Source organism: Simochromis diagramma, unplaced genomic scaffold (assembly GCF_900408965.1).
Source record: "Simochromis diagramma unplaced genomic scaffold, fSimDia1.1 OVJJ01000321.1, whole genome shotgun sequence".
Classification (NCBI taxonomy): domain Eukaryota; kingdom Metazoa; phylum Chordata; class Actinopteri; order Cichliformes; family Cichlidae; genus Simochromis; species Simochromis diagramma.
Window position 1 is genome coordinate 3,410,592 of NW_024386772.1, and position 20,401 is coordinate 3,430,992.

The 20,401-nt window shown below is 41.3% G+C and overlaps 1 protein-coding gene and 1 long non-coding RNA gene across 2 annotated transcripts; one reads left to right on the plus strand and one right to left on the minus strand.

Moving 5' to 3' along the window:
• The first annotated feature begins 6,553 nt into the window (after positions 1 to 6,553).
• On the plus strand, positions 6,554 to 9,995 carry LOC120740642. The gene is made up of 3 exons (XR_005697425.1): positions 6,554 to 6,730; positions 6,896 to 6,959; positions 9,262 to 9,995. It is a non-coding gene; the product is annotated as an uncharacterized LOC120740642 (long non-coding RNA).
• Positions 9,996 to 11,008: 1,013 nt separating this feature from the next.
• On the minus strand, positions 11,009 to 20,134 carry LOC120740575 (amine sulfotransferase-like). The gene is made up of 7 exons (XM_040043036.1): positions 18,581 to 20,134; positions 14,709 to 14,857; positions 14,407 to 14,615; positions 12,225 to 12,351; positions 11,771 to 11,865; positions 11,495 to 11,666; positions 11,009 to 11,413 (listed from the first exon to the last, which is right to left on the minus strand). Exons 1-7 carry the CDS (start codon positions 18,589 to 18,591, stop codon positions 11,304 to 11,306), a joined length of 873 nt encoding a protein of 290 aa, XP_039898970.1. The 5' UTR covers positions 18,592 to 20,134; the 3' UTR covers positions 11,009 to 11,303.
• Positions 20,135 to 20,401: the final 267 nt, after the last annotated feature.

Consider the following 20,401-nt stretch of genomic DNA (forward strand, 5'->3'; position numbering starts at 1 on the left):
CTCTTTATAGGAGTTAAAACTAAACTCTCATGGAGTAAAATTTCTACTACCATATAGAGTAAAATTTAACTCATAACTAGAGTTAAGTTTGATATTATTTATAGTGTTACTCATCAAATGAAAAAAGTTTTAGGTTTTAGGTGCAAATTACTACAAAAACACAATACTGATTATTATGAATGTATGAATTTTATTTATCAGAAATAACATATTCAAATATGAATGCTGCATGGATTATTGCCCTGCATTTCGTTGCCCTGTACCTGTGCAATGACAAAGTTGAATTCTATTCTATTCTATTCTATTAACATACATTCTGTGTAACAGTACTGTAATAGCATAACATCCACCATTATTGGCAGCTAAACAGTTGAGGTCAGATAGGCCTAACATTGGGCGAAAAGAAAAAAAAAAAACAGAATTAAAGGGAAAAAAAATGACTACAGAATAAGCACTTCTTGTAATGCAGTGTTAATGTGAGGAAGACTGTAAAGTCTCCATAAAGCCAACAAATTAAGTAATGCAACTCTCTCACAGAACATAAAATTGTGAATCACACCCATATGACATTTGGGCATCAAAACATTTGGAATGTCTTACTTTCTCCCTTTCTAGGACCAGTATCTTCTTAGAAATGGTTTTATTTACCTGAAAAGCAGGACACTGATCATGGAAACACATTTCATGGTTAACATACATAACAAAAACAGCTATATATTTGTAGAGAGAGAGAGAGAGCAAGTCTTATTACACACTATAGTTGCAGAGCAAACTACATGAAATACTATATTAAATTATTTTTCTCTAATCTGTTTTATCTTCGTGTTTAAGCTTTTTCAAGTAATGGCAACTAAAGAGTCAAGTATAAGTCAATTAAGTACTGTATCTACATTTCTTTCATGTATGCTGTCCAATAGAGGCTGAACCATTTGAAGTCCGGCATCACTTGTGTCACTGCTCTGACCGCTGGTGGTTGAGACAGACAATGTATCTGTTAGACTTGGAGAGGAGGGCTCTTCCACATGTTGCTTCAGGACAGTCAAATCTGAGGATGACAAATAAAAATATTAGAATATAAGGTATATACAAACGTTAAATTAAATGTTAGTGTTAAAATTAAGAAATAGAAATAAACATTTTCATTGACAACGTGAAATGTGTACACTGTAAAATGTAATATTGTGTTTAATTAAAAATATTAAATAGGCTGAACTCAGTTTTTATCACTTTGTTATTAGAACTCTACATGCTACATGGGGGGCTACATGAATAGGATGAGGGACCTATGGATTCTTCGATACCCAACATCCACAATGACGGCGAAACAACTAGTAGCTCAGTGTTCCAACATTCGAAAGAAGGGACTGCTCTCACAGCTAGAGATTGACGAGGTACAACACAAATGCTACGGCAAGGAGGAGTCAGGACGCCAGGTCAGGGGGGGAGATATCATCACCCCCAGATTGGGTACATAGCCCCAAGTGCGATAGGAGAAGGATCGTTGAGTGCGAGAGGAACTGACCTGAAAAATAGGATCATGGCCAAGCTTGTAACCTGGATCCCCGTAGCCGGTTACCAAGATTACGTGAAGTACCCTGAGAAGGTCTGCTAGATGATGTTAATGCAGCACTACGGACAATACCTACAACCACGATTACCGACACTAACAAGCTGATCTACAATACGGTAGCAGTGATCAGTGAAATGCTTGGCTACAAGTTGAACAGCCACAAGGGGCAGTACCCTCCATGGAGAAGGAGGCTAGAGGGCAAGATCAAAGTAGCACGGAGGGAGGTTAGCCAACTAACGGAGTTGCAGAAAGGTGCGACAAAGAAGGTGCATAAGAAATACAGCAAGCTGTCCATACCTGAGGCCTTGGAAACTGCCAAGCAAAGACTCACAGCCTTGGCCAGCCGCTTGAGGAGGTACACCAGAGAGATAGAAGGCAGGAGAATAAACCAGCTGTTCTCCACAGAACCAGCAAAGGTGTACTCTCAGTGGCAAGGGAACAATAATAATAAGAGAACAGCACCACCAAGGCTGGAGACGGAGCAATACTGGAAGAGCATATGGGAGAAGGACGCAACCCATAACGGCAATGCTCAGTGGCTAGTGGATCTGAGGGCAGACCACAGCGACCTCCCTGAACAGGGTCCAGTAACCATCACAGTGGCAGATATCCAAGAAAGGGTCTCCAGTATGAAGAGTTGGACAGCACCAGGGCCCGACATGGTTCACGCCTACTGGCTAAAGAAGCTGACTGCACTCCACGAGCGTCTGCACAAATGAACCAGCTGCTAGTTAACGAGAGACACCCGGAATGGCTAACCGAAGGTCGGACGGTCCTGATCCCCAAGGACCCCAAGAAGGGACCGGTCCCCTCCAACTACCGACCAATAACCTGCCTCAGTACTACATGGAAGCTCCTGTCAGGCATCATATCGGCTAAGATGAACAGGCACATGGGTCAATACATGAGCAGGACACAGAAAGGAATTGGCAAGAATACCAGAGGCGCAAAACACCAGCTACTGGTAGACAGAACAGTCAGCCGAGACTGCAAGACCAGACTGACCAACCTGTGCACGGCCTGGATTGATTACAAGAAGGCCTATGACTCAATGCCCCACAGCTGGATACTGGAATGCCTAGAATTGTACAAGATCAATGAGACCCTAAGAGCCTTCATCAGGAACTCAATGGGGATGTGGCGTACAACACTAGAGGCCAACTCCAAGCCCATAGCACAAGTCACCATCAAGTGCGGGATCTACCAAGGAGATGCTCTGTCCCCACTGCTGTTCTGCATAGGCCTGAACCCCCTCAGTGAGATCATTAACAAGACTGGCTACGGATACCGACTACGGAACGGAGCAGTTGTCAGCCACCTCCTGTACATGGATGACATCAAGCTGTATGCCAAGAGTGAACGAGACATCGATTCACTGATCCACACTACCAGGCTATACAGCAATGACATTGGAATGTCGTTCGGACTGGAGAAGTGTAGTCGGATGGTAACAAAGAGAGGGAAGGTAGTCAGAACTGAGGGGATTGAACTACCAGAAGGCAACATTGCAGACATAGAGGACAGTTACAAGTACCTGGGGATCCCGCAGGCGAATGGGAACCATGAAGAGGCCGCTAGAAAAGCTGCAACCACCAAGTACCTGCAGAGGGTCAGGCAAGTCCTGAGGAGTCAGCTGAATGGTAAGAACAAGATCCGGGCCATCGACACGTACGCCCTGCCCGTGATCAGGTACCCTGCTGGGGTAATAGGCTGGCCAAAGGAGGAGATAGAAGCCACTGACATAAAGACAAGAAAGCTCCTTACCATGCATGGAGGGTTTCACCCCAAGTCCAGCACCCTGAGGCTGTAAGCTAAGCGGAAGGAAGGGGGCCAGGGACTGGTGAGTGTCAGCACCACAGTCCAGGATGAGACAACGAACATCCAAGAATACATTGGGAAGATGGCCCCAACTGACCGAGTGCTCAGTGAATACCTCAGGCAGCAGAAACCCAAGAAAGAGGAGGGAGACGAGGAACCATCATGGAAGGACAGGCCCCTGCACGGTATGTACCACCGGCAGATAGAGGAGGTGGCTGATATCCAGAAATCCTACCAGTGGCTGGACAAAGCTGGACTGAAAGACAGCACAGAGGCACTAATCATGGCAGCACAAGAACAAGCTCTGAGTACAAGAGCCATAGAGGCTGGGGTCTATCACACCAGGCAAGACCCCAGGTGCAAGCTGTGTAAAGATGCCCCAGAGACAATCCAGCACATAACAGCAGGGTGCAAGATGCTAGCAGGCAAGGCATACATGGAACGCCATAACCAAGTGGCCGGCATAGTGTACAGGAACATCTGTGCCGAGTATAACCTGGAAGTCCCGAGGTCAAAATGGGAGATGCCCCCAAGGGTGGTGGAGAATGACCGAGCTAAGATCCTGTGGGACTTCCAGATACAGACGGACAAAATGGTGGTGGCTAACCAACCGGACATAGTGGTGGTAGACAAACAGAAGAAGACAGCCGTAGTGATCGATGTAGCGGTTCCGAATAACAGCAATATCAGGAAGAAGGAACACGAGAAGCTGGAGAAATACCAAGGGCTCAGAGAAGAGCTCGAGAGGATGTGGAGGGTGAAGGTAACGGTGGTCCCCGTGGTAATCGGAGCACTAGGTGCGGTGACTCCCAAGCTAGGCGAGTGGCTCCAGCAGATCCCGGGAATAACATCGGAGACCTCTGTCCAGAAGAGTGCAGTCCTGGGAACAGCTAAGATACTGCGCAGGACCCTCAAGCTCCCAGGCCTCTGGTAGAGGACCCGAGCTTGAAGGATAAACCGCCCGCAGGGGCGTGCTGGGTGTTATTATATATATATATTAGGGGTGCAACGATATTCGTATCGATATTGAACCGTTCGATACAGTGCTTTCGGTTCGGTACGCATATGTATCGAACAATACAACATTTGTAATTTATTTTATCAATTTTCCTTCTGACGATGCTGTCTGTGTTGAGCGCTCAGTGAATCTGTGTTCGACTACTCCGCCTAGGCTGCACTGTCGAGCGCAGATCCACTGAGCGCTCAACACAGACAGCATAGTCAGAAGGAAGAGCGCAGGGCAAGCTAGCGAGACAGAAGTTAAGCTCCCCTTGCAACATTCAGATCTGGCGTTTGGAATTATTTTGGTTTTCATGTGACGTATGACCCTGAAGGTAAGCGAGTCATGGACTAAAGTAAAACAGTATGTTGGATGTGCCATGCAATGCTCAATTACATTGGTGTGAACTAGTGTGTTAGCGCAGTTAGCTCGTTAACGTGTTTGCCGTCTAGCCCCATGCATGGAGCGATCGGCGGTAGCTCGTTAACGGAGATTTGCCGTGTTGTGGCGTTAAGGTCATTTCAACGAGATTAACCTGAAAGCACTAGTGGGAACACAACGAATATGACTGCACATTTACGCCGACATCATCCTAGTGCAAAGACAAGTGGAAGCAGACAAAAAAAGCAAGCATGCTACTAACTTTAGCCGAGTCATTTAGACAGCTGTTAGCACATGATTCTCCTTATGCTGCTGAGAATATAGCCCAGAAGAAGCGGATAGTATAGCTTTTATTTTGGAAAGAGGCATTTCTCTGTAATAAACTCTCTTTTCCAAAGATGAGTGATTCCTCAATCAGATACAGGGCTTGCAATATCGCTAGCCCGACGTCCCGGAGCTAGCGATTTTTTCAGTCGGGCTACCAAAATCTATCTCTTCCCTGCCCGTCGGGCTATTGTAGGAAAAATATATGTCAATGCTTTTGCATTCTTTCAGAAATGTAGCTGGGTAATTATGTCATTGGCATCGGTGAGCCACTGTCAATATGTGACATATTGAAGTCGCGTTTGAATTTGCGCTTGTTTTTTTGCTTTCACTTTGCAATCGTGCGAACTGTGTATAGAGAGCGACAGCACTGATCTGTGAGTGATGATAATTTGTGCACCAATTCCTCTGACATAGTCTTATTAATCGTTAGCTTACTATGCAAACATGACAAGTGAAATCTCCCGCAGCAAGCTTAAACATGTGAGAGGTTGATCGCGCAGAGAATCGCTGAGCTTATGTGAGTGAGCGTGTAAAAGCATTTCAGTTCTGCTGAGCCAAATAAGACAGGTCAGGGTGAAGAAGTGACAGCCAAAGAAAAGCTTACCACAAAACGGAGAAGTTATGACAAATCAGACTATAAGGCAAAAAGAAAGTGCAGCTTTATGGTGTCATGGACAAAAGAATTTCTGTGGCTGCAATATGATGAGCTAAATAACCAGGGCTGCACATAAGTGGTCCGCAGGTGCGCATTCGCTGTCAAAATAAAAAACACGCACAAGGGTTAGGGTTAAATTTAAAAACTGTACTTTTGAGTTAAAATATATATTTATAATTTTAATAAATGACAAATTAAAAATGCATGAACATTTTTTTGTATCGAAGAAATATCGAACCGTGACACCAAAGTATCGAACCGAACCGAACCGTGAATTTTGTTTATCGTTGCACCCCTAATATATATATATATATATATATATATATATATATATAGGGGGTTGAAAACAATACTCCAGGAGTTAGCTGTGCTCGCGGACTCTATCAAGCCTTGACCTCCCGGCCAGCTATTGCGCTGGTGGATAACAGAGCTCTTCGAAAACGTGGAAGCACTTTTGCAAATATGTGATATTTTGATAAATTAAGTAGATATTTGAGCATTACACAGCTACATTCTCAGCTGAAAGTATCTTAAAAGGTTATTTTGTGACCCAGAAAGGGTAGTCTGGGGAAAAGGAGGATCGCATTTGTCGGCTGTGGCTGTCGGAGCCTGTGCGTACTTGTAAGCGCGGCAATGGCGGAGGAGCGCGGCTAAAAAACGTATTACTTTTCCTGGGTCACAAAATAAACTTTTAAGATATTTTCAGGCGAGAATGTAGCTGTGTAAAGTTCAAATATCTGTTCGATTTATCAAGACATCACATATTTGCAAAAATGCGCCGAAGTTTTCAGAGATGTGTCAAATCTAGCCTTTATTTAACAACATAAGCAAACTCTATGTTACAATGATTGCACAGCCATTAAGGATCAAATCAGTTTCTAAAAAATGTTCTGTTTTTTCTCCCTCTGCTTGCTTCTTACCGTCTTTGAGGCTCGGGACCAGCACTCCTGCTGTTGGACAGAAAGACATCAACTCAGTGGTAAGTATTTTGGTTTTCCAATATATTAGCAACTGTCAGTGACATTTATATTAATCAGGCTGGACTTTAATCATACTTTAGAACAGCCTCTTTTACTTTTTGTTTTTGTGCTTTGGTTTGGGGAAGTTGATTCTTTACTGATCTTTTCCTGTCTTCTGTTATTAGACTTGAGATATGACTGCACTATGCTGTTGCTGGTGACTCCAGTTAATTCTACAAGACGTGCTGTGTAAGTAAACAAACAACAACAGTTTGGTTTGCATTTCTTGAAAGATCACATCCCCCAAACTTAGTTTAGAGGGTCTACACTGTAAATAGTGAAGTCTGCAAGTTTTCTTTTGTTTTGTGCCCAAATCATTTTGCACATCATTAGAATGAAAGTTATTGGCCATGTTAGCATAGCCCTTTTTAAAATGATGCTTTCATGACATTATTGTATGTTGGGTGGTGGTCAGGGCTATCCAGACTGACAATTGGGACATTGAGTGTCACCTCTCCGGTGGGGAGGGAGCCTGAGATTGTCCAAATTGGAGTCTGTTTTATACCAAATGCAAAAAAAAATGTTTTAAGAAAGCAATTAAGTTCATGTTCCAAAAAATGTTGTTGTGTGTTGTGGTGGCAAGTGCTGTTGGCTCATGTTGGGTTCATTTTATGAGCGATAGAAGACAAGTATGCTCAAAGTGCTTTTTCTTAAACTTGTTAAGTAATTGTAGGGGAAAATATGGCTGCCATGAATCTCTGCCTCACTCAGGAGACCCAAACGTACAAAGAGCACCGCACCCACACAGTAATGATTTTTATTATGTATAATACTAAGATGATTGTTCAAAAGCTGGTGGAAACCCGCAGCTCTCCTTAAATGGCTGAAGCACTTTGCCTCACGTTGCTTCTTCTGCAGCTTTCTGGGCATCTTCTTATGTGGAGACGCCACATCACCCATCACTATGGCAAACACTTCTTGTCCTCCGTCAGGCATTGCAGTGCATTCCATAACGCTTAGCATTTAGGCCAGTTCAGTCTTTGTTTTTTCACACCAGAGAATTTCACTTCTCACTCCTCTTATATGAATCAGCTTGTAAAAACTACAGCACATGTGAAAGAGGAACAGTGAACGCTGTTTGTATTGGATAACTGGTTCTACAACCTGAGCTATGGCAGGCTGTGACAAAATAAGCTCCTTGTATGATAGTGTTTGGTTCTCTAACAGCTCAAAACATACTTTGGAGACGTTGTCATGGTTCGAATTTGAGGAGAAGACAAACGACTGCATGGTCTCAGTAGATGTCAGAATAGGTGATTTTATTATACATATGTACATATGGGGAAGATGAGCAGCACAAGCCTCTAAGCGCTGATCTCCCTCGAACAACCACGTCCCAAGGTTTTTATTACACTGATGACGTCACACAGTCAGACCTTACTGGAAATGATAACAGTTTGGGCCTGTTCAGAGAGTTTACCTAATATGGACATCAACTGCTAGTTTTTAGAGAAAAACAAGTGTGTATTACATTTGTGCCTTTTGTGAAAGTATATCTATCAGAAAACTGTCCTCAGACGACCCTCCTTTTCTTACTAAGTGTGTGTGTAAACGTGCATGTGTTATATAAGAGCGTGCATGTATTTTAAAGGCCTGTGTACGTGCAGAACTGAACATAGAACTAAGGCAGGGTCCAACAGGACCCACAGGCTTCTGAGTGGTTACAGAACTGTGAAACAGCTTTAAGCAAATAACAAGAATAGTACAGAACAACAATAGACTGATTACAGTACTGATAATCTGTGTAGATTAATATTCTAGTCAAAGTAACCCAGATGTGGTTCAAAGATTATTCTGTCAACTGGTTCAACAATGGTAAATGATTAATGATTGATACTTCTGATTATAACTGTGATCATAAGAATACAAAATAAAATATCTCCTGGTCACAACGTGCACTTTGAATTTTGGACAAACAACTTGGATGTAAAAGTTGGCTATTCTCATTACAAATATTCTATTCATTCATCGGGCTTCAAACTTTGGTGGCCAAGTATCTGTTTTCACAGTGCTGTCTATGTTTCGTTCACCAAAAGTGCACACTTCATTCTCCTCACTGGGACATGTGACTTATATTTATTAACATAAGTTGGTTGATGTGAAGTCTCATCCAAATTCCATTATAACTTAGAAATGTTCATAAAACAATAGGTAATGATACTCAGTATGTGGTATTAACATACAGCTTTACATTTTAAAACCCTGAAAATGTATCAGTCAATATTTTTCTTTTGTTGAGAAAAAATGAGTTAGGAGCAGAGACTCTCTTCTGAGAAAATATGTAGGGCACATACCATATTTAGCTCTTAGGAAGTTTTTCTTGTTTGATCACATAACTGTGAAAAAACAAGGCATGACTAGAGAAGTAGTGCTTTACACAGACAATTGTGTTACTGACAATGACTACTTAGAATAAGTCAACTAAACCTTCTCTTTCTCCAGGCTGCTTGAGCATCTATACAGCTCTGACCTTTCCCTTCTTGTCTTTCAGTCCTAGAGTCATTGTAACGTGCGGTGGACATGAAGCCAGCCGCGGAGGTGTCCAGGTGGATAGCGAATGAGCAACAGCTTCTGACTTTCCAAAAAGTACTCATTTATTTACAATATCAAAAATAAAAGTCCTACCTCTACCACACATTACTAAAGAGCACACTAGTCCGCGTATACACGGGAGCATCCATTACAGGAGGAGTGCGAAGAAGAACAAAAAGGGGGTGACACACCAGTCATGAGACAGGAGGCACCGCCATGTGGTGATAGACTGTATTACAATAGCAACTGTTACAGCATGAGAACCTGGGAGAGATGTGATCTGAAGAGCTGTGGAGAGGGGTGAGGAGTGTATGCAACCCTATGAACTCCAGCCATGGCATCTTCTGCGAGTTGTTAGAATATCCATTCACATGCCCGTCCACCTCATAGATAGAAGTGTTGATCTGCTGAGCCCGTACGGTGCCTTCTGATGGAAAATTTATGGGATTTTATATGTAACCAGCGGATCAGTCTGTACTGAATAAAACAAAATAATGGGATGCTACAGAGATTTCTCACTGACCTGACTTTGTGAAAGACGCAAGTAAGACATTGGTGTTTGTTTTTTTAAAACTCTGAAGGGAGTCTATGTATACTGGCCACAAAGTTGTAGCTCTTATATCTGCACAGAAAGTCACTGTTCTGCTCCATCTTAGTTCTGAATTTCACAGATAGATAAGGGGAAGAGACACAGTTTATGTAGTTCTTCACCCCATGTGACAATATTCTATAGGTTCCTTAAGAGGTACTATAGCTAATGTTGAAGTGAAGTGTTAATTTATGCTTTACTTTTTACTAAAAGCTTTTTTACTTTTACTAAAAAATTTGTACATTTGACTTATGCTGTGTCCCGATTACTACATAACAATGATGTTCTTGGAAGATTGGTGTGAAAAACGAAGGCTATTCAGATTTAAAACCACAAATGGAGTGATATTAAAAAACTCTCAAAACCTGACAAACTTGTGCTTGCAACATGCAATTTTATTCTATATGAGCATGAATAATGTGGAGTTCGGTTCATCTTTGGATCAGCTTACTTGTGTGAAAAGAGTTTCTCACAGATAAACTACCTAAATTCAAAATGTCACTCTTGCCTCCCAGATGAGAGCATTCACTCTTGTGTGGCAATCAAAGTTTAACTTTGCAGCCATAACGCTGAAAATGAAAATGTCTAGTAATGTTCAGAAATGTAAGTCAGATTAAAGAAATTAGATTTGTTTTGTTTTTTTATTATTATTTTTTAATAGTCTATCTTGCATAGATCATGTGTTAAGAACCTGTATTGTACATATTAATTACATGATATTCAGTGGATGCTGTTTACAGGTCTGAGGTTTGATTCTGTATCAGATCAAATAAAGGAAGAATGTCACATCTTTAACCAAAATTACACTGCAATTGCACAATTTCTTCTTGTAATGTTTTGTTTCTTACCAAAAAAGAATCCTTTCCTTTGGATTCTTCTACACAAATAAATGAGATACTTCTGTCTTAAATGTTGACTCATGGGAGGAGAAATCACTTGTGGGTAAACCAAAAGTCAGACTGTCTTCATGGCAAAAGTACATTTATGTAAAGAAATTTCTTATATTTGAAGGTCAAGGCTACTTTCAAAAGCAGTGTGATTCAAAAACACAATTAACAGTTAGTGACTATTCAGAAATTATGAGAATCCAAAGCGCACTGTACTGGTTTCAGGCATGTCAGATATGTTGACTGATAAACATTTTATTAATGAACATTATTGATTTCTGGAATCATGATCTACATGACATGAATTCATCTTGGGTGAGCAAACATTAATCTTTGTTGATGTTGTTTTTTTATTATTATTTAAATAGCAGATCTTTTTTTAGATTATTGATGTAGCCACGTACACTGCTGCTACGGTTCAATAAAAGCAGTTTGTGCTGAAGAAACCCTGCGTCTAATTACCTCATATCATGACAGAAATCAATGCTTTTAAAGCTCCTGGGAGACCCTGAAGAGCTGCTCTGGTTATTCCCAGATGAAGCTCAAAGGCAAATCACCAAGTTTCTCCTGAAGGACTTGATCCACTCTTTCACTCTGTGCAACAGTCAGTGTGTTCTTCCAGTCTCCAATCTGACCTGTAATAAAGACAAAAACACAACACCTGAAACCCTGATATAACATTTTTCTGCACAGCAGCTGCAGGTCTGTTATGTTACCTTTGCGCAGGAATTTTCCACTGAACGTCTCTGGTGGAAGGTGCTCATAGTTTGCTTTCGAGTCCTTCTTCATTTTCTCAAACTTAGCTTTTTCCACAACTTGACTGATGGCGGCTTCAGTCAGGTTTTTCCCTAAGAAGTTGCAGATCTTCCTCACTGATCCTTTCAGGTCCTGAAAGAAAAGCAGGAACGCAACAGAAAAAGAACCTTAAACTCTGCCAGATATTTTATTTGAGTTTCCTTAGGAACAACAAAAAATGCGAAGAAACATCTTACCAAAATCATTTCCTCGTAGGTCAGGAAGAGGATGTTGTACTGGTCTCTGTTTAAATACCACTCCCTGACGTGGTCAAACCAGGATGACGCAAAAACTGTGTAGTGGCATAATGCATCCAGTCATTTGGCATTGTCATTTAATTGAGTTCACATACAACCCTCATGTCAGAGGAGGAGCTCAAGTGTAAGCTCTGTAGTTACCTACAGCATGACTGCAGGCATGATCAGTCCCCCATGCTAATCATGCAGTGGTAGTGTGCCTCCGAATGTAGTACAGATTTTGTCAATGTGCTCAATCCACACATGACACACACACACACACAAAACTGGAGTCGGTGCTAAATACTAGCACAGCACCACAAAATCACTAGGTAGTAAAGCGCAGGCCTTCTAACAGAGGGTCCACACATAATGATGAATCGGTTACTGATTACTATAAAGTGAGGAAACTTACTGTTTCCTGTTATGTACCACTCAAAAAACTGGTCAAAGCTCTCGGGAGTTTCCAGCTCTGCCAGGGCTTTGCTGAAGTGATAAAAAGACACCATGTTGTCCTTTGGATTCCTCATCAAATACACGATCTGATATATATTTATAAAAAAAAATCAGAATATTAACAGTTTGTTACTTAAATGTAAAAATGATAAAAGTCATTAGTTTAAAAAAAAAACAATTTAAAATTTAGGGTCAAAATTTGATTTCAAATAATATCTTTTAAAATATGTTTTAAAGCCTGTACATTTTTATAGCTCTTTTTCTCCTATTTCTACTTGATTTGATGAACCTCTTAGGCTACGTTCACACTGCAGGTCTTAATGCACAATTCCAATTTTTTGATCAAATCTGATTTTTGTGTCTGCTTGTTCACACTACAAATAAAATGTGATAGCAAATGCGCTCTAGTGTGAACCCTCAAAGGGGCCTGCATGCGCAAAAGAAGACATCACACACAACGCGCTCTGTTTAGACCCAGACCAAACAGTATTGTTTGACAGATGGTCCTTAATATAAAGACTTGTTTCTGACTTTACGTTTCCCAATTTTGCTTTAAGTTATAAAGTTATTTTGTTATTTACAAATGGCCTAATAATGATCCTTATTGCTGTTTTAGAGAGGAGCGATGCTTCAAAGGATAGTTGCAGATTTCTGTCAGAATCTGCAGATTATACAGTACAAATAAAATGTTCACGTTTCTCCAACGTTGTATTCCCAATAGTTTCACTGGATGGCCAGGAAGCGTTCACAATGTCTTCTTGGGCGCTGATAATTGGCATCTGTCTTGTGTCAGTGACGTAAAAGACGGATTTAATGCGACATGACCATTCAAACAGCAGTCGCTTTCTAAAACATCAGATATGTATCGGATTCAGTACCACATACGAAAGTAACTTAGGTCGGATTTGAAAATGTCGGACTTCTGCTGTTCACACTGTCATACCATGAACGGATATGGGTCGCATAGGGTCAAAAAAGTCGGATTTGATGCGCTTTCGCCTGCAGTGTGAATGTAGCCTTACTCTGCAATGACCTCATTGTAAGAAAGGAAAAGGACAAAAAAAATATACTGAAATAAAAACACAGAATTGCCAGTCTTGGTAGACGGAGATTGGTCTGCAGCCCGGCTCACACTGCACCCGACCCCTACGGTGAATCCTGCGGGTGGTGGGCCCGCAGGAAGATGGGCCCATGTCCCTTTTTCGGGCTGTGCCCGGCTGGGCCCCATGGACTAAGGCCCGGCCACCAGACGCTTGCCCTCAGGCACCCTCCCCAGGGCCTGGCTCCAGGACAGGGCCCCGGTAACCCTATCCCGGGCAGGGTGAACTGCTCCCTCTATGGTTTTTTCATAGGGGTCTTCTGAATCGCTCTTTGTCTGGTCCCTCACCCAGAACCAATTTGCCATGGGAGACCCTACCAGGGCGATCGTGGCTTAAGAGTTGGGAGTTCGCCTTGTAATCGGAAGGTTGCCAGTTCGAGTCCCGGCTCGGACAGTCTCGGTCGTTGTGTCCTTGGGCAAGACCTACCGCCTACTGGTGTTGGCCAGAAGGGCCGATGGCACGATATGGCAGCCTCGCTTCTGTCAGTCTGCTGTGGGTACAACTTTAGCTTGTCTGGGGAGAGGGAGGTCTGGGCTTCTCTGCTTGGGCTGCTGCCCTCGCAACCCGGACCCCGGATAAGCAGAAGAAAATGGATGGACGGAAAAACACAGAATCATTTAAAATAAAACACATGCTAGTGCTAGCTTTTTGGACCTGGAACCACGTGTTTGTGCACAAGTCTATGATAAAAATGACCCTCAGATTCCTTGATTTATGATCCCATTACAAAATTGTGTTACAGGCTCATTGTTTTAAGTCTCACTTGCTTGGGGCACCCTATACACTGTCAAATAAACAACATTTGTTTTGAAAATAATTAAAGATCAACCACTCTATTTTCATTTGCTAGGATTTGCTGGTTTGTAAAAGCTACCAAGTGTCAAAGTGCAAGTCCCAAAAAACTGGACTTCAGTGACCAATAGGTAACATCACAAAAATGTAATTAAACTTAGCAAGTACAAATCTAATTTAATTTGCTCTATTTTTGCAAAAAAAAAAAAAAAAAAACAGAAGAAAATTGAGCTTCTATAAAGTACTGACTTTTGGCTTCTTCTCCTTCACTCCTGGAGGCATGATGTGTTCAGGGAGATGCGAGGCGAAGAGTCGTGGAGAGGGAAGAAGAGTGTATTCAGCCGTGTCTGGAGTCTTGTACTCCAGCCACGGCATCCTCTCCATGTTGTTTGAATATTTAGTCTGATTCCCATCCAGTTCGTGGATGGAAATGATGATCTGCTGAGCCCACACAGTGCCTGATGTGGGGAAAGACATTAGAGGTGATCAGTGGATCAGTCTGGCCACCACAAAACAGCAAATATAAATAATGTATGAAATTTTTCACAAACCTGATTTTGGATAAGTGACAAGGAAGACATCGCTGTCTTTTATTTCAAAACTCTCAAGAGAGTCTATGTACTCTGGAGTTGTAAGACCGACCCCAAAATTGTAGTTTTTATGCTTGAAAACACGGTCTCTGATCTGCTCCATACTGGTTCTACATAAGACAGATAAAAAATATACACAGGAACGAAAAAATCTGTGAGTCACATGGTGTTTGTTGATGCTGGGTGAGCAGTGTTGGGGAGTAAGGGAATACTCTGATTTTGATTGCTGGAAACCCAGACAAAACGTGCAATAAGAGGCTCTAATGTAAGCGTCCTGTTAATGTTGGTGGCGTCAGTTACACAATGGACCCAGAGCCAGAATAACAGGGCCAGCAGTGAACGGGCATGAATGGTTTTCTTACTTGGAAATTAAAACACCACTTCATAAAAAGAAAGGGATGGGCGAAACCTCATTATCTTCGATGTATTATTGATGTGTGATTTTTATTACAATTACTGAATGCTACTCGCCACAAAGCTAACATTGTTAGCTGACGTTAGTTCATAGACTGCAGACTGTTAGGCCATTTCTAAATACTCAAGTACGCCAGTCCTCGTGTTCTTGCTAGTCCAGACTTCATAAGTTTACACGGGAGTCCTCCCGAGAACGCAGTGCGATCGTTCTACAGCAGTGTACTTGATGGCATCACACCTCCGGAGTTTTTACTGCCATCCTCTCTTAATTTAACTGTGGTTAATATTTGCAATGGAAATTATACATGACAAAAAAATTACACATGATGTAGTAGATTTCTTTGAGAAAAAAAAGATAATTTAAAAAAAGAAGCACTTTGGCAAAATTCGCTTTTACGTATCATATGTTTCATAATGTCTGATAACCTTCATTCAGTTGAGCACAATCCCTCCATGACAGAAACACAAGCTTAATATAAATAAACATAGTGCACATGTACGCCTGAATACAAATTAGAATATAACCTGATCATTTTTGATCAGATTATCTCCACATTGTAACATACTGTTTTTAGACTTGATGGATAGCATTAGCAACCTGCTAGCTGCAAATGATCATGATCAGTTCCAGGCCTTCAGTAATAGTAAAAAAAAAAAATCACATAGCAATAGTACATTCATGTAGTTGTAAAAAACATAACGATAAATCAAATCAAATCACTTTTATTGTCACATCACAAGTGCAGGTACACTGGTACAGTATATGCAAGTGAAATTCTTGTGTGCGAGCTTCACAAGCAACAGAGGTGTGCAAAAAATACAATAACATAAAACAAGCAAAAGATAAGAATGGCTAAATCTGAGAATAATAAATATATGTACAATATAAGAGTGTATGCATTACTGGATGTGTATACTAAATATGTTTTTCTACGTGTGTGTGTGTGTGTGTGTGTGTGTGTGTGTACATATTTTACAAATTAAATAGAGTAAACAATAAATAAAATATCTAAAATATACAGAGGTTGGTAGTTGGATATTGTGTAAAACAAGTGGCATTTATATACAGTGTGGAGTGCATAATGTTGAAGTTCCTGGCCTGGTGGAAAAAGCTGTCAGTAGTAATATAATGGCACTTTTTTTTGCTCAGGACCTTCTTGCTGTGTGGCCACAGTGCTAACCACCGTGCCACCGTGCTGCCAAATAACAGGTATCCCTTTAGAAATAAACAGTGATACTTCTAAAAACCGTGTATTCCCACACAGCATTTAATTTAACTAGTTTAGGAAGATTTCACTTTTCTAATAGTTTCACAGGCTAATAGTTTTTAAACAGAATACCACAAACAACATGTATCCCTTTAGAAATAAACTGTGATACTTCTAAAAGCACATATTCACACCTAGCCACACTAGCACTGTATCAACCCCCAATGTTCCTCTAATGCAACTAGCCCTATAATTATCTACTAGTCACAAACACACTGCAACAGTAAGACTTGTTGATTACACATAGATGAGTTAACTACTTTAGGAGCATTTTACTTTTTTCTTTAGCGCTCCGAAAAGACACAGAGGCTAATAGCTTTAAATAGAGCACCACAAACAACAGGTATTCCTTTAGAAATAAACTTTTCTTGTGTTACTTCTAAAAACTACAGATTCTTAACTCTGCAACAGTTAGACAGAGGGGGTTACAGTTAGGCCCCCAACAGTCAGCAAAAGAAGTCATGAAACAATAAAAGAGGCTCCCTTATCAAGAGCATCCCAGCACTCTCACATCCCAACTGTAGTTCCCTTACAAACAGTTCCATTATCTTATCTTATCATGTCAGAGGTCAACTGAAACCATGACCAACCCCCGGGGGGTAATCACACCTCCTAGTGGTCTGGTCTAACCCTTATACATATAAAGACTCTTTCATCATTTGGAACATCAACAGAGTGACCTAAGGAACACAGACACCTCTAACTAAGGAGTGCAGGATGACGTCGGTATCAACCATCACGAACAGCCGGAACATCATCCAAGCCACAGCCGCTCTAGGTACGTCTACAGGTGTATGCACCCGATGCACTCATCGTAAAAAGCAATGCTTGCAACCCATCACCTGGTGATGTTGGCGCTAAACGCCTTTCTACAGGAAACATGCTATGGATGTCGAACAGCTCATCCCAGTCAGGTGCAACACTGCTGTTTGCTCGAACTGCCCAAATATTACTTTGACACCTACTACGACGATGTGATGCTGAGGCTCAAGACATTCCGATTCATCCCCGCCATACGCCTGTTTGTACGCGCATACACAAACGATGGGACTAAAACACAATTCAGCAGGATTGCAGAACACACCATGACTGAACTGAGATCACCACAACATATAGTATGTGCAATTAACGACAATATTGTACAGCTGATAGAAGCAAGTCATTATGCCCGTCGTGTTAAACCAGCCATGCTTCGCATGATTGGTAACTACTGGGTTGGGAGATACCTGGTTTAATGTATGCTGTTCAGTATTCATTGTCTGTGTGAATGAAATAAAAAGACATGTTAACACCAACATCTCTTAGTCATTTTTGCTTATACGACTTTGCTTATACAATAGAGAAAAGCAAAAATACAGCATGTTTCTCTGCTCCAAGACATCAGAGGGCCTTTCACACGGTAAGCATGTCTGTTATACCCAGCGCATAAATGTCTGTATGTCAGTGCTGATCATTCAAACCCTGTTTAAAATGTGATACATATGTTGTCCAAAAACAATTCCTCTAAATTTGCAAAGTTACTGATTTAAAAACATATTTTCGAATTTTTAGTTGCATGTCAAACATATGATAGACTCTTGAGCATGTTTATATAGCTACATTCACAATGGTATAACCATGCTAAATAAAAGATGCCCAAGCACCAATGCACTCTAATGCAAGCCTCTAAACTGTATGTTGATAAGTGCATGAAGTGTACCTCTACCTCTATAGCTGAAAACAGTTTGTATCTGCACTCTGAGGGTCTGCTGAATTGTTTTTAATATGGCACTTTTTTATGAACTGCAGATGATGAAATCCTCTTTATTGGAGATAGTGTCCTTAAGCTACTGTTGCTCATACTTACTGAGTTCCCTAGCTACCTCCTTACTATGTCAGTAAACGTTTTGAAAAGGAAAGTGTTGTAGATTTAAAGAAACAACCTAATTGAAGCAAAGGCAAAAAATTGGAATGAATTTTATGTGACTACTCATATTAAAGTCAACAACAAGTGAAAATCCAAAAACGGCTCCAATCCTTTGTATTAATGATCTCCCTCTGTGTGTGTGTGTGTGTGTGCCCTCATGGCCTGTATTTATATAGTGCTTTTACTAGTCCCTAAGGATCCCAAAGCGCTTGATCCATCACAGCTGATTTAAATGGATAAATTACCTTCTCAACATATCTTGAAGTTCTCCAGAGGCCTGGTAATGAACTAATCATGTGATTCAGGTGTGTTGACCCAGGGTGAGATGCACTTGAAGTGGTTAATCCATTAGGGTCTGGAAAAAAGAAACATAAAATCCTGGCAGTGTACATGACTCTAGGTGAGATCTTACCACATAACCGGTCCTCTGTTGATGCAATGCAACTTGTTCTGCTTTCCAAGGACACTGACTTCAAAACTTTTGTCCATAACAAAGTTTTTTCCAGTCTTATTGCAGACCTTAAAGATATGGAAGAGACAGGGGTTCTGGTAGAGGATGGAACCATAATGAAGGCAGCTTTGATAGCCATCTTAGGAGACAATCTGGGTTCCCACTGCATAGGTGGTTTCACTGAGAATTTCAGCTGCAGCAAACATTTTTGCAGATAATGCTTAATTGACAGGGAAAGCTTTATCAATGATCCACTATCACTTGGACAAAAAAGAACAGCTGATAACTATAAAGACAGTGTTGAGGTCCTATCTACAAGTTACCACTTGGTTGTGAATGGAATTAAATTTGACTCTGTGTTTAATTCACTGAAGTCTTTCCATGTGTGCTCTGGGTTACCTCCATGTTTGGGCCATGATTTATTTGAAGGAGTGGTTTCCAGTGACTTGTCGCTATGTATTGATACCCTTGTGCAAGTGGAAGGGCATTTCACATACAACCAGTTAAACAGAGCAATTGTACAGTTCAAACACGTAGGAAGTGATGCTTTAAGTAAGCCATGTGGGGTGAAAACAGGGCAGAGGCTGGGGGAGTTCAGCAGCACAGAACTGGTGTCTTCTGCGACTTCTGCCTCTGTACATTGGTGGAAAGATAAAACATCCTGTGGATAGTGAGGTTTGGTAGTTATGCCTTAAACTTAGAGACATTGTTGATCTTGTATGTTCCCCCAAAATAAGTCACAATGACATTGCCTACCTAAAGATACTGATAGAGGACTATATACATCTGCGACACAGTAGGTTTCCTGACAAAGCTTTAAAAGCTAAACATCACTATTTGTTACATTATGCAGAGCTTATCCTTCACTTTGGACCACTCATTTGTTTGTGGACCCTTAGATTTGAGAGCAAGCACTCATATTTCAAAGCACGTACAAAAACAGTGCACAACTTTGTCAACTTATGCAAGACTGTGACAGAACGGCATCAGTTACTGCAGTCCTACCTCTCAGTGAGCCAACTGTTTCCACCTACAGTTCAAAGAACTGTCATTCAAGAAGCTGTGGCAAAAGCAGGCTGCACTAATCAGACCACTTTGGATGTGTCAGCAGTTGTCTACAAAGGTACCAAGTATGTCGAAGGCTACGTTTCCATTGTAGATGACACTGATGATGGCTTGGTTTTTGGGAAGATAGCTGTTATACTTGTTAATGATTCTGAATTGTACTTTGTGCTCGAGTTGCATCACTCAGTACTTCTCACTGACCTTGGACTTCACTACTTACACTTTAATTGTCACATGTATTGGCTCACCCTACAAATCAATGAACTCAGTCCACAAAGCAAGATCAGCTGACCCCAGCCACATGCACACCTGCCAGTTTCACATGTATTGGCTCACCCTACAAATCAATGAACTCAGTCCACAAAGCAAGATCAGGGTTCAGTGCAGGTCAGTCAAGTTCCTTCACACCACACATGCTCATCCATGTCCTTGTGGACCCTGCTTTGCGCCTTGACTTGGTGGTGTGAGCCAGTATTTTGGACAAAGTGTATATAAAGGCAGAAGTGTGGGGCTTGATATTATATTTATTACAATTCAGTTTATTTGTAAG

What these genes read in the sequence shown, in the direction of transcription:
- LOC120740575 (XM_040043036.1), bottom strand. An exon ending in TGTCACTTATCCAAAATCAG is followed by an intron (nt 14,616 to 14,708) that starts GTTTGTGAAAAA and finishes TCCCCACATCAG; the next exon opens with GCACTGTGTGGGCTCAGCAG. An exon ending in TGGAAAATTCCTGCGCAAAG is followed by an intron (nt 11,414 to 11,494) that starts GTAACATAACAG and finishes TCTTTATTACAG; the next exon opens with GTCAGATTGGAGACTGGAAG.